This window comes from Acipenser ruthenus, chromosome 8, assembly GCF_902713425.1.
Source record: "Acipenser ruthenus chromosome 8, fAciRut3.2 maternal haplotype, whole genome shotgun sequence".
Lineage (NCBI taxonomy): Eukaryota > Metazoa > Chordata > Actinopteri > Acipenseriformes > Acipenseridae > Acipenser > Acipenser ruthenus.
Window position 1 is genome coordinate 17,026,656 of NC_081196.1, and position 13,986 is coordinate 17,040,641.

A 13,986-nucleotide genomic window follows, 5' to 3' on the forward strand; every position below is an offset into this window, starting at 1 on the left:
TAAGGTAAGACAGCAGATCAGACAGACTGATGGAGGGCTGATGGTACATGTTTGGTTGACAGGTGCTTCTGTATCCAAGACTCTTGTCTGAGATTTTATATATCAGATGGGTGCCCAGTAATAGGCCCAAAAATATCTGCCCCAATATCCAACTAGCTGGTCACCAGCCGTTGCTAGAATCTTCATCAGCGCTACACCCTTTTCTAACTGATGAAAAGAATACCACAGCAAAAGATAACATTGGTAAAAGATCTCTACCACTTCCTAAATACCTTTTATTTTTGTAAATACAGTCTGTATAAAGTCTATGGACCATGTGTAAAATATATTGAACTTTTTTTTTTTATTGAATATTGAAAAGAATCAATTTTATAAATCACAATTCACACAAATCCTTAATATTATCTTTAAAACAGTTTTGGCTAGGTAATCACAGTATTTAGTGTTATAATTCTTATACAACTACAGTACTTACGTTACAATCACAAATATGTATATTTTAATGGTACCAGTCCTCCCATTCCTGTTTCCATAACCATTTGGCATTTGAAGATATTAACTGTCTGGAAATAATTTGTTTTTTGCTTTTTTTAAATTAAGAAATGTATATTTTGTAATAGCTGAAGGGGAAGGCCTCACCATTTAATTCAGCACAGTCAATTCACGCAAAAGAAAACAACAATACAGGGAAAATCTGTTATTTACTGCTAACCCTATCTACAAAACATGAAGGAATGTTTTTTTAATGACAGCTTTATTGTCTAGTGTTTAAAAACATTTTCAGATTAAGCAATGTTTTGAAAAACAAACCTGCCCTATAACAGCTGAAAAAAAACCTGTTGTAACCAGTGTTTCCACAGCACAGAGATTCCAGCGCTATGGATCACAAAAAGTCAGTTCTACAGCAAAGTCCTCCTTGTAGATGTTCCATGTCTTTGGTTTGTGGGGGTTGTCCAGTTCCTCTCTGGACAGGTAAAGCCTACAAAACAGTAAAATCAGCAGCTTACAGTATTAGAATGTGACTGTGGTAGCACACATCAAGTATACAAATCAATGCCCCATTATGTCCTGTTCAGAATCCTATCAGTTCTATCCATATAGGAACTATCCCTATAGGAACATTTGTATATCACTACTGTACATGTGTGGGTTTCAAATGATTTGAAAGAAAATTGGGGTCTATGCAGTACGGGCAGCACTGGAAATGAAATGAAAAGCTTGATAATCTTTTCAAATAAAATGCTTGATAATCTCTTTTGCTATCCTCAAATCTACTCTAAAGTCAAAGACAGTAAGGCAAACGTTTAATTTAAATTCAAAGCATGTAATTACCTCCTATTTTTTGACTAGAGATCAAACCATGTTAACGTTACAAAATGAGTTATTTTACAGTCAAATAAAACAAACAGTATTTTCTGCCAAAAATGTCCCTGTAAGTGTCATAATAAAGAACTCTCCTGCTAAACCGTGCCCAAGAAGCCTGTATGGTACATAAGCATACATACACCCTACCTGTTATTTTCAATGAAAGAAGTGTTGAACCAGAAATAGAACGGACAGTCTTCATAACCTTTAGGAAGTCCCTAGACATTAAACACAAATATAACTTGCAACATACAATGCAAAACACTCTGCCTAAAAAACAATATACTCTTTTTAGATCAGGTTCAGAAGTGTAAGCCACCATTGCCCATGGGAAAAATTACCATATCATAAACCCTGCCTTTGGATTAAATCATGAAAGTTTGAGTAGCTTGTTTTAATTTAAGTGGACAGAATTGGCTCCAGGCTTGTGCTATATCTTGGTAACATCCATTAATTAAAATAAGTGACTGGCTTGATTGTGTGAACAGTGGTTGCCTGTTGATCTTTAATTCTCCTGATCGATAAGTAGGTTGCAGTCTTGAGGCGATATTTAAATTACGCATTTCAAATTGGGTTGGAGAAAACAGGAGTAAAATTGATTTTTTTTTTTTTAAATATAAAAAATAGAGAGCAAAGTGCAGAATAACCTTAAGTCACACGGTTCATCCTAACACATTACGGTATACAGGGACAAATATTCAGCACTTACTGCACTAGACTCGAACATGATTTTCACATCTCCACATAAAACAGGACACTCAAGTAAGCTTATAACAGCGGCGTTACCACCAGCATCAAAAAACAGCTGTAGAACAAAATGAGAAAGCATGTGAAAAACTGGAGAGACGAAATGAAGGCAAGACGGGGACACGCTGTATAGGGAAGGGCTACAGGACTTTAGGGACCATCATATGTGTAACTAATAGCAGTGTGATTGAGCAGCATTACTGAAGGGAATGCATGATTTCACATTTAAATTGAACACAGCTGCATATTAGGCCAGTATTTAACATAAATGTTATTCCTTAACAGTTTAAGTGTATATATGGACATATTTATTTATTAATAATTGTAATTACCAATGTAACTGTATTTAATTGACTATTACCAGATTAACCTTCTATGACACAGTGTATGTTTAAACATTATTATTATTATTATTATTATTATTATTATTATTATTATTATTATTATTATTATATTCTAAGTTAAATTCTGTAATTATATTTAATTATATAATACTTAAGGTGATTACTTACCTTACAGCTTTCCTGAGTAGCACAAACACATTGAAATGCATTTTGTTTTTTCACAATAATCTTCACCTTGAGATCACTGCCATTGCTTTTTCCAACACCTGTGAGAACACATTTGAGATAAAAAGGGATTGGTAATCCATTTGACTTTCCATTCTAATGGGTCAAACCCTGGCATACTTCAGATGAAATACCATCACCACCACATAACAAGAAAAAACTCCAAGCAAAATACTAAAACTGCTAAGAAACAATTTAAGAGACAGCTAGTCCTAAATGAAATGTATGAGTTGTTTATTTCTGAAGAAAAACAAAGAAATCATGCACATGATGACTTGAAAAGCTTTGAGAACCTATCCCTATGTAGACATTAGCATCTCGTACGATGAAAAAAGGATTTCAAAGATTGTAACTTGTATTTAACATGCAAGTTAATGTCTATCAACATGAATATTTAGAGTCATTCTCTAAATTCAAATAAAACAAAGGAACAAAAACTGCAAAAAACAAATACTTGGAAACTCTTAAACATACAGAACAGTAAATATTAAAGGAGATGGTACAGGTGAAACGGTCCTAAATGCTTAACTGAATCAGTACACTTACCAGTTATAGAGTGGATTCTAATGCTCCTTATTTTCAAACTCTTGCTTGGCGGCAGCTGCCTGTTGTATTTCTTTTTCAAGATTTCATAATAGCCAACATATCTGCTCTAAATAAACAAGACAAACACGATTCCTGATATCAGAAGTCCTTCCACCTGGCTGTGAAATCCCTGCCTATCTATGTGTTTGCAGTACTGGTATAATGTGGTTGTATTTCAAACATTTAAGCAGGAAACTGAAGATAGTGTAATCATAGAGCTACAGTGACGCTCTTGTTCAGCACATACTGCAGTCTATAGAGCAGAACAGGTTATGAGACTGACATTACTGTGGCTCCAACGTAGCCAGCATTATTTAGTGAAGCTAGCTGGAGCCAACATGGGTAAAACTTGACATTATATCAGAAATATATAAATGCTTTTTATACCAGCAGTGTACAAAGCTGTTTTAACATTGGCTTCCATGCTGAAACTGAAGTCCCCCCAAATGTTACTTGCCCTAGATATGTACACTGTATTTGTTGCTTTCAGCCTTTAAATATTTCTTACCTGGGAGGGGGTCTCAACTCCTTGGAATTTTGAACTCATACTTTTGTCAGTTCTTCGCTCTCCGAAATACTGTAAACTTTCCTGAAGAAAAAAAAAGAAATATATATATATATACATATGAAAAAAATGTACACAAAACACAAAAGGTATCAATGATTAAAAAATTATTCTTTTTCAGGACCTGAAATAAATTATTTTATATATATATTGTGACAAAATGGCTTGTTTATCACCATTTAACATGGTGAATACCAGTCTTCTGGTAAGAAGTATAATACTCGGACGACAGAGTTGAATTCAAAACTGTTTTTGTGCAGAGGACATGAGTTAAATTCTTTAAATTAAAAGAATCACAAAATTAACAAAACAAAACAAAATCCTAACTCCCTCCCGGAGTACTAACTAAACACAAAACTACTAACTAATAACCAGGCAGCTAATTACAATATCAAATACAATTACACTGGCACCAGAGCCTTTTTTAAAGTTGGGGGATGAGGGTGAAGCCTGGGGGCAAATACTTTTACATCTCACAAAGTAAAAGATTTGCTGAGGATAGCACAACTAAACATTGTGTGCTTAAAAGCACCTTTTTTCTGCTGTGCACATGTTTCTTTTGTCAAAAAGAGAGGGTGTGTGTATATATATATACCTTTGCATTTGCACACTGTTCATTGTCAATAAGCCAGGCGCAGATTAGTGTTCCAGTTCGACCTGCAAAATAAACATTTATTGACACCAGGCTATAGGATCCTTGCTGAAATTACAAATTTGGACCACCAGATGGAACCGTCGGCTAAGCTAAAATTCCACTTAGAGGACAAATGGCTATAAAATGCCATTTCAATTGTATTTTACCCCTTTTAGGACATTTGCATACATTCTGAATAGCACTCCACTACATTACTACATAGTATCAGTGTCATACAATAATGATATAGGGGCATGTCCAAGACTGGGACTTGTTAACTGGTCTGCTGTGTTGAAGAGGGATTTTAGATAGGGCAATGTTTTGTGTAGTCCGAGGTGGGACCCATGGGAGTCAAATGAAGAAATAAGGGAAACATTTTCCCAGTGTCTCAGGATGCGTATTGTAGAATGGTTTGCAGCTGTCATTATGATTCCTACCTTTACCACCTTTGCAATGAATGGCAACGATGTTCCGAGGATCGGCAGCCATCCACTCTCGAACACCTGTAGTGTATTTCAGCATGTCTCTGTGTGGCCAAAGAGCGAAAACCTGGTTAAAGCATCAGTTGTATCTTGTTAACCAAGATACAACTGCAGAGATGCAACACCTTGCTTACAAAAGCTTCCTGGTGGACACAGGCAGGGAACCAACATAAAATACTTAAAATCATTTCAAATCAGATTGTGCACATTGTCATCGTGTAGTGAATCATTTTAACACACATTGTAAGGCTGTTGCAATAGGGGTCATTGAGACCATTTTAATACTTCAATTCACCTTTTTTTATTTTTTATCTGGGTATAATACATAGCTAGGGCCTAATTATTAGACAATAATTGTAAAGCCTTTTTATCTTTAAGGGACATCACTCCTTGTAGTTCCACTTCATTCATTTGCCCAAAGAACATGCAGAAGGTACAGTAAAAGTTGCTTACTCCAGTGCAGGGACGTTATGGTCATCAATTAAGATTCTTTCTACTCTGTGATGGAAGAATTTGGGATTGTAGCCTTTTTCACCTGTCAAAAATGGGTGGTATAATTTAATATCACTTGAATTCTACATTAATATAGAATGTACAGTATACAGTATTTATCTATGTTTGGAATTGCAGCCCAATGTGTACATGGCAGTCTGGCTCTGGGTTTGCTAAATTAATTAAATAAAACCTGTTTTGCCAAAAGTTAGACTTGAAAGACTGCATACCTCCATCCAGTAGAGATGCAGTGTTCCCTTACTTACAGTGTCCAGTTTCCTAGAGAGCAAGCTTCATTGACAGCTGAGCAATGCTATGAGAAACTAAACAGCACAGTTCACAACCCCAGACCTGCAGTGTCACTCAGACCTTACTTAAAATACACAAAACAAAGTACTTACTGCACAGGTTATACACTTTGTAGTGATCCATGTGCTTTGTATCCAGGAATCTTGCAACTTCCTACAGAATAAAAAAAAGGTGTATGAAATGATTTTCCTTTTGAAACATTCACAGGCCTACCCTTAAAACAACGGTAATTGTAAATAACCTTCCACCCTTCTACGTATAAGGTTTAGCTTCTTGGTTTACAGTGCCCTCTAGTGTTCATATTTATACAATAACCATTTAGTATAGAATTACTGTACATGAATAGGTTCAGATTTATTCAGGTTTGATTTTTTTCTCAGTTAATGGCACAGAAGGTGTGAATTCGTATTAAGCTTTGGCAAAATCTCCAGTCATATCTTAGAAGCTAAGCAACTTTGGGCCTGGCCAATAGTTGGATGGGAGTACGCTAATGACTGAAAACAGTGAAAATTGAGACACAGCTCATGTAATACCTTCACATTTCCTAAACATTGACAAATATATCGCTTCAGTTGAGAACGATTTTTAGCACTTTGCAAAATAATCATGTCAAATCAGTGTCATTCTACGTACAGTATGTGTCTTTAACAAAAACTTACCCCAATAGGATTCCTATAAAAAGACTGCTTTCCAGAAGATGGGAAAGACATGGCAATGATGCGATCTTTAAACAAAAAAAATAAATAAATAAACTTGAGCAGATTCAGGCATTTCAGGAATTCTCCATTCAGTTTTCATATAAAAGATTTCAATTTATACCAACCGGTAACATAGGTGAGGTCAAGATCAAAGCCATCCTTCTGATAACGCCTTTTATTTTCAGAGACCTGCAACAGCATCAAACTATGTTCAACAAACTACTGTTCATTTCTAGTATTCTAGTGATCTGCTTGTGGACTGCAGACATATGTAAAGCCCTGCTGAAATATGAAATCAGTGTTATAATAAAGGGCTATTATGAAAGTATTGCTGACTGGTTCTTTATTACATGGAACCAAGGAACATTCTGATTGTGTCACTCTTCTTTTTCTTCTTTTTCTGTCTCCTTTTTGACACATGGGAATGCATGCAATAGGACATTGCACGCAGTTGAACTGCAGTCAAATGAGTAATTACTAACTACGCTTTGATTCGGTGTACTCCCCTTTTCACAGCAGTTGCACTTGTGGAACATTCTGTTCTGCTTGCCTTGCTGTATCTGGCATGGCAGGTGCAGTGGGTACTCACCATTTGTCGGGTGGCCTTTTCAAGGTGCTTCCTTTGAGAGGCAATCCTGACAATCCTAATAAGGATGAAGACCCTCATTGCTCTCAGGAAGGATAACATCCTTGAAAAAAAATGGAAAAGAAACAGTTTAGCCTGGCCACCAGCATGTTTTTATGGACAGAGCTTTGCAGGGTCTGGTGCTGTTGGGGTCTGCTTGACCTGGTGGAACATCAGTGTACGTTATGTTTCGATCAGGCTTACATTTCATGCTTGTTTTTCTATTTTGCTCCTGGTGAAATCCATTCAGCTTTTCTGATAGGATGGTAAATGCAGCAAAACTCTGATAGTTAAAGAGATACATCTTCCTTTTCATTCAACAAAAACAACTGAAAAAGATTTAATGAACTGCATTTAATGAACTTTATTTAAAACGTCTTTAAAAATGTCTGAATAAAGGATATAATATACTTTGTTGTTTCTGATTCCATCATTATTTACCATGCTTCCTAAATGTTCCAGTAAAAATTGTTTTTTGAAAATATTTCTCAAGGCTTATTGTGGTGAAGTGAGGATCAAGGTACTAACAGGAGACCCACAATATTGCTATAAAACTGAACAAACAGCCCTTTCCAGAAGCATTTCCTCGCTAGAAAGGACACCTGTTTGAATTCATTGTAACAGGCTCTGTGGACAGCTAAATGTTTCTTTCACTCAGGCATGCTGCCATAACCTTTGGTGTCAGTTCTGCCCAATCCACTCTAAAGCTGTTTTTTTTTCTTCTACCATGCAGAAAATGGTTTAGCAGCAAACAGGTGGCAAAACACGTCTCTCGTTGTGATAAGTCAGTGTGACTAAAGGCTGTGGAATTTAAATAAAAAACATGTTTCTTCATTCCAGCAAGGATTACAAGCACCATAACATCAATGTATCACCGCATACTACACTACTGTCAGCAATCAAAATGCAATTCCCATAGCATAGATGCTGTATTATGCTACTTTTTCTATTCCGTGAACTTAACATTCACGGCCAGGGTGTGCTGATGCTTATTGAAGGGTACTATATATTTATATAATGGTCACATACCTGGGAATGAGTGCTACTCCAGAGACATCGGAAAGGGCAAACACCATAGCGATGACCAGGGTGACAAAAACAATACAGGCATCGACAATGTTCAGCTTAGAACTGAAGTAGGTATTGAACCTGGAACACATGTAGCACAAGATCAATTAATCCCCGCTCATCTTCATTTTCATGCAACACAGAATATGATTTCAAACTGATTTTCCTCTTTGCATTATTAACTTAACAGTCACTGTTCCAGCTTTCATTGTGATGAAACTTGCAGAAACTTTTCGGTAACACTTTATATTAAGGTGCATTTATAAATATATAATATATGCTTAATAACTATGTAATAGATTGTTAATAAAGCATTATACATGGTATATAACCATGCAATAGCCATAGACAAAATTACATTTAAACATCCCAGAGTACAACAGGTGGCTAAAAACTGTGTCCTTTATAAAACTGTAAGTCTGTATATGGCTATTGCATGCTTATAAACCATATATAATGTTTTATTAACAATATATTACATAAAGGATCTATTATATATTTAACACATTTATAAAATATTAATAAGTAGCACCTTAATATAAAACGTTACCAACTTTTCAACTGCAGTGTTGTACCAAAAATGTATATTCTGCAGTCTACTCATGGTACCTCAAGGTTAAGCAATGATATTATAATGGTAACCTAGTAGTATTGTCTTTTTGTTCCCTAATAGCTATATTCTGAAAACCTGAGGAACCAGTGCAAAGGAATTATCATTTTTTTCATCACAACACGGTGTGTAGTTTTTAGTATTTGTGAAGTAAAAATTTAAGAAGGTCATCACTACTATTTCCCTGTTGTCAAGGATAAACTTCACCTGTTTTGGTGGAATTGGTGTGGGAATACACAAATGTGAATAATTTTATCAAAGACTTTTACTGCAGTAAATATATGGGACTTATCAGTCTGCTGAGGGATCAACTAAGCCCACAAAATGAATTCCTTTTGCCTTTAGCTTACCCTTCCACGTAGACTCTCAATAGCACATCAGCAAGGAAGAAGAAAGAGATCCCCAGAGAAATCCCCTCAAAGATACTGGCATTGTCTAAAGTGGCAAGGTTGACAATGACCACGGTGATATCAACAATTATAAGCAGCATACCAAAAATCCTACAAGAGAATACAAATACAATTGTTTAATTGTGTCAATGATTTGAAACTATTTCACTCCCTAAAAGAAGTAATACATAAGGCTTTTTTTTGTTGTTGCTTGTATTATACACTTCAATTTGGAATCTGTTGACAGGGCATCGCTGTGATTCATTCATGTATTCCTTTAAAAAAAAAGAGTAACAGGACATTTTTAAACATCAATTCCAAGAAATATTTCACACATTGTTCAGATTCATCGCTTCTTACTGTGCTAAATTGATCTGTTTTAGTTACAAAAAATAACAAATGATTATTCAGAGTTGGTCTGTCAACAACAAGAGTTATCCTCTGATTACTACACCCCAGATGTTTTGTTAGATTAAGGTTAGACTCGAAATGGAGATAAATAAGTTATAAATAAGTTATTATCAATCAATGTTACTTTTGTAAATAGTGATCGTGATATCTATTTATTTTTTAAGTAACGTATTACATGGAATATGATAAAAACTGGTTACCCGATTAAAGTCCATTTAAATGTGGTTTTAAATAATGTAACCACATTTTCAAAAGTGAAAATCAGATTCCCTGTCTGCAACATGCAGTTGTTGCAGATTGCTTAGCACAACAGAATTTATACCATTTTGTTGGCAGATGGGTTTCTGGTACGCATTTTAATGCTCATTATTCACAGACCAATCAAGCTCTTGTTGAACTGATAACTTTAACAATTCAAGAATGCATCTACATCATGATAGAAGCAAAACAAAACAAAGTGTAGCAATTCACGGCAGAATCTTAGTGAAAGAACAGTAAAGCATTGTAAATCACGTCAAATTGTGGTCATGCAATGTAAATGCAAGGTACAAGCCTGGGGAAAGCACATGAAACACCAACATTTCTGTGCAAGTTACCCAGGTTAAGACAAGAGCTCTAGATGACAAAAAAAAACAAACAAACATGAGATTCATAAATACCCTTTACTGTGGTAATCTTACAAAAAACTTACCGAAATCCAAATGACATCACAAAGGGAGCAATCATCTTTCTGATTTGTCTGTAGGTTCAATAAGGACAGTGTATTAAAACTAGAATGAAACAGCATAAAGGCACTGCATTGATTATATGTTTTTTTTAGTCCTGGTCCATACTTCACCAGAGTCCACTTTAAAGGAGAAAAGAATCATATTATAATAACTTACCTAAAACACAGTGCTATTCACTATTACATAAGACTGTGGCTAATCAGGAGCCTCACTTCATAGCTCAGTGAGTGCATCTAATCCTCACCTGTGTACCCCCTGATATTCAGTCCTTGGCTTCTCTCAAACAGGCAAACTGTTCCAGATGGTGTGGTACCAGTAGCTGTTTGATATGGATTAATGTAACATGAGACCATCAAAGTGATTTATTTGTGTCCTGAGTCAGATTTAGTACATGTTCTGCTATACATGTCAGTCACACAATCAATGGGTTCTGCATTTTTCATGTACTGCATTTTTACTTTAAAATGACTTCTGCTTTACCTGTGTTTGATAGTAACAACATACTTACTGATACATTGTGTCTGTTTCACTGGTCTCCATTTTACCATCATCAATGTGTATGTTTGCCTCAACCTTCTCTTCTATACCGAAGCTAGAAAAGAGGTAACAAAGCTGCAGTAAATATCAGTCTGCAAAAAATAAGCAGTTCAGGTGCAAATTGGTGCAGCTATAAAATATTATTGATGTTGTTTAGAATCACTTTGTACAGCATTTTTTCTCATCACATCCTGGTGACTGTTTAAAACTCAAAAATGCCCCTGTGACCCATGTGATATTTCTTACATCCACTAGGGGCAGTATTTGAGGGGAACGGGTAATGGTAACTCAGGCTAGAAGACCATCCAAGTTAATATTTAATCAAGCTATTTATACAGTAATGTTGCAAGGCTGCTAACTCACCCATTAACTTCTCTGGTATCTGACCCAGGATCGTATCTCACAGATGCCATCTTGCCAGTGACAAAGGTTTTATGTCTTTATTTTCTCTTTAAAACCACTAGTGCTGTGAAAACAGTACAGGTTAGGCTCACATTTAACACATGATTTTTTCAGGAAGTTCTTTGTAGTATGTTACATTCTGTTTGGTCAATGTGACAGCATTGTTAACATATTTTACTGGGAAGCTGATACAAAATAATTCCACCAATATTTACAACAGTTAAAGTTTACATACATTTAGGTGTGGCCTTCCTCCAGACATTAGCTAAAAATATAAAAATATAATTTCTGGATACATACCAGTATCCTGGATATACAGTAGCTTGGTGTCTTATCAGTGTTTCCAGCACTCTGACACAGTAATTTATAACTGAAGCGCATTGTGGCATGAGATTTTCTTAGTATGTCACATACATTGTGGTGATGTCATCATCACCTGTCATAACAGACGTTTTACTCGAAAGGGCAGTTTGCTAAACAACCATGGTGTTCATTGGGTGGTACCACATCCATATAACTGACTTGTACATCTCTTCAGGATATTCTCTTGAACAATAGCACTAAACATTTTGATGGAAGTTCATAATAAGAAACTTAACAGTGTTTAAAAGATAAGTAAGTGGCACACGGCAGACAGCAATAGGAAACAGTGCAGAAGTTTTAAAAGTCTTTTGTGGGAACAACGTCCTATGTTCATTCATGCAAACTGAGCTGCGTTTTTGCTGTCTCAGCTACATGTAGTTCAGCCTTAGTCAAAGTATATACAAACTAAATGCCATTGCTGATATTCTCACATTCATGTGCTCTGACTTCAACAGCATCATTAAGATGCATCTTAATCTGTTTAAAAAGTTGCATAGAAGCATTTACACCAAAGGAGGTTCCCTTTGTAAAAGCTTGCAAGTCTGCCAGAAACCACCAAAACATAACCACATACCACATCCATTGCCTGTAGAGCACATTCTCCTTATAAATTATACCAGAGTTATAGCCTTCAGTGAATCAACAAACCATATCTGGTTACCTAGAAAGTGTTTCTCTTTAATCTACATTTACAATATTAATAATTTTGGGTTTTGTTAATGTACTGTAAAAACTAGTGGAAATAGTTTAGCACTGACAAGAGAGTGAGATACTTCCTAAATAATAGTGGAAGTTGTTACAGTTCACCCAAGCAAGCCTAACCAGATAACAATCTAACCCCATTTTTTATATAGTGGCTTTTAAGAGAACCGGCAGCAGTGTGGAGTAGTGGTTAGGGCTCTGGACTCTTGACCGGAGGGTCGTGGGTTCAATCCCCAGTGGGGGACACTGCTGCTGTACCCCTGAGCAAGGTACTTTACCTAGATTGCTCCAGTAAAAACCCAACTGTATAAATGGGTAATTGTATATAAAAAGAATGTGATATCTTGTAACAATTGTAAGTCGCCCTGGATAAGGGCGTCTGCTAAGAAATAAATAATAATAATAACCAAGTAACAAAACTAACACGCCTTTTCTCTATTTGGAAAAATAATTCACAAATAATTTACAAACACCTAATTAAAAACCGAAAAAGTAGTATAAGTAACAGCTTACATAATGCATTCCATTCATTAAAATACATATACAGTACTGACTACTGTAGTCACTTTTGGTACAGTAAGTATTTGATCCGTGATACTAAAAACCCGGTGTTAATCCCGGAGTTTAAATACAAAGCTCTTATTGCACATTCATTTGCAACGTTAATCAATTTTATTGAACAACAGTCTGTCCTAAAAAGCACAATGAAGAAATATGCTCACCAACTTCTGGAAAAAAAAAAGCTTCCGCTTCTCCTCAAACACACATTTTCAGCTCAGCTTTTCCTAAAATTAACTCTCGTTTTTTAACGCCACAAAAGCCAGAGAATGTTCCTGTTCTTAAACTGAATATGTGAAATGTCTTGTGACTCTTCCGTTGTCTTGAAGAAATGAGGTTCAAAGGTTGATAATAAGGGTTATATTTCCTTTTCTGTCTCACCGTTGTAGTCTGCAGGCGTAGCGGTTTTCACTTCCTCAGCTATGTTCCCAAACTCTGCTATTTCATCCTGACTCTCAGCGAAGTAGGGTAGCTTTGGATGAGCTATTGCCACAACAAGCTTTATTTATTACCAAATTGCTGCAATATTTAGCAAATAGTGAACGAAGCATACAGTAGAAACAATTCCAGTCTCATATATTTATACATATTATTTTTTCCCATTAAAAAAAAAAAGTTCTCGAAAACAAATTCATCAGCATCCAAAATTATTTCTTAATTCCTGCAGAATAGTAATACATAGGCGTCATTATTCTTGTTTGAATATAGCTTTAAGAAAGAAAGACATTTGGAGCCTAATAAAAAACGAGATTGTTTAAACAGCATATACAGTATTTTAAAAGCATTTCTCCGATCTTTTATTAACTCCTATTTTGTTGAAAAGCAATTTATTGCTCAGAATTTAGTAATTCCTACATTTTATGAATTTTCCTTTCCTTTGTAGCAGGTATTTCTTTGAAATCTGGTAGAAATTGGGATTAGTAACTATTTATCTGCTAATCGCTTTAAAAATAATGTGGAAGCAACCAGTGAAACAAATTAAGAACTGTGGTTTAACCAGTGTAAAAAAAAGACATACTGTATGTAGTCAAAGGAATATTTTGTGGAAAAACTCAATATTTATATGGGTGCAGTGCAACAGATATTGCAGCATTACAGGGAACATTTGAACCCCTTTGCAAGGAGTGTTGTGTTATCAGGGGAATAT

General features: G+C 35.5%; 1 protein-coding gene across 3 annotated transcripts; it reads right to left on the reverse strand.

Moving 5' to 3' along the window:
* Positions 1–324: 324 nt before the first annotated feature.
* Positions 325–13,303, reverse strand: LOC131737737 (phosphatidylinositol 3,4,5-trisphosphate 3-phosphatase TPTE2-like). 3 transcript variants are annotated; one of them, XM_059028626.1, is made up of 19 exons: positions 13,004–13,303; positions 11,178–11,280; positions 10,786–10,869; positions 10,241–10,288; positions 9,100–9,249; positions 8,101–8,220; positions 7,036–7,135; positions 6,572–6,635; positions 6,408–6,472; positions 5,841–5,901; positions 5,401–5,482; positions 4,903–4,991; positions 4,427–4,488; positions 3,775–3,855; positions 3,228–3,333; positions 2,625–2,722; positions 2,075–2,170; positions 1,513–1,583; positions 325–979 (listed from the first exon to the last, which is right to left on the reverse strand). In XM_059028626.1, exons 2-19 carry the CDS (start codon positions 11,225–11,227, stop codon positions 877–879), a joined length of 1,530 nt encoding a protein of 509 aa, XP_058884609.1. In that variant the 5' UTR covers positions 11,228–11,280; positions 13,004–13,303; the 3' UTR covers positions 325–876. The 3 variants fall into 3 exon arrangements, with proteins under 3 accessions (XP_058884609.1, XP_058884610.1, XP_058884611.1); XM_059028627.1 differs by having other exon boundaries at positions 13,221–13,302; XM_059028628.1 differs by lacking the exon at positions 13,004–13,303 and adding an exon at positions 11,517–11,540.
* Between the last annotated feature and the right edge of the window lie 683 nt (positions 13,304–13,986).

Excerpts from the sequence above, each read along its gene's own strand:
- LOC131737737 (XM_059028626.1), bottom strand. The coding sequence starts at position 11,227 with ATGGCATCTGTGAGATACGATCCTGGGTCAGATACCAGAGAAGTTAAT. Across the intron at positions 6,636-7,035 it reads AAAAGGCCACCCGACAAATG|GTCTCTGAAAATAAAAGGCG; the intron begins GTGAGTACCCAC and ends ATGCTGTTGCAG. Across the intron at positions 3,334-3,774 it reads GAGTTGAGACCCCCTCCCAG|AGCAGATATGTTGGCTATTA; the intron begins GTAAGAAATATT and ends TTGTTTATTTAG.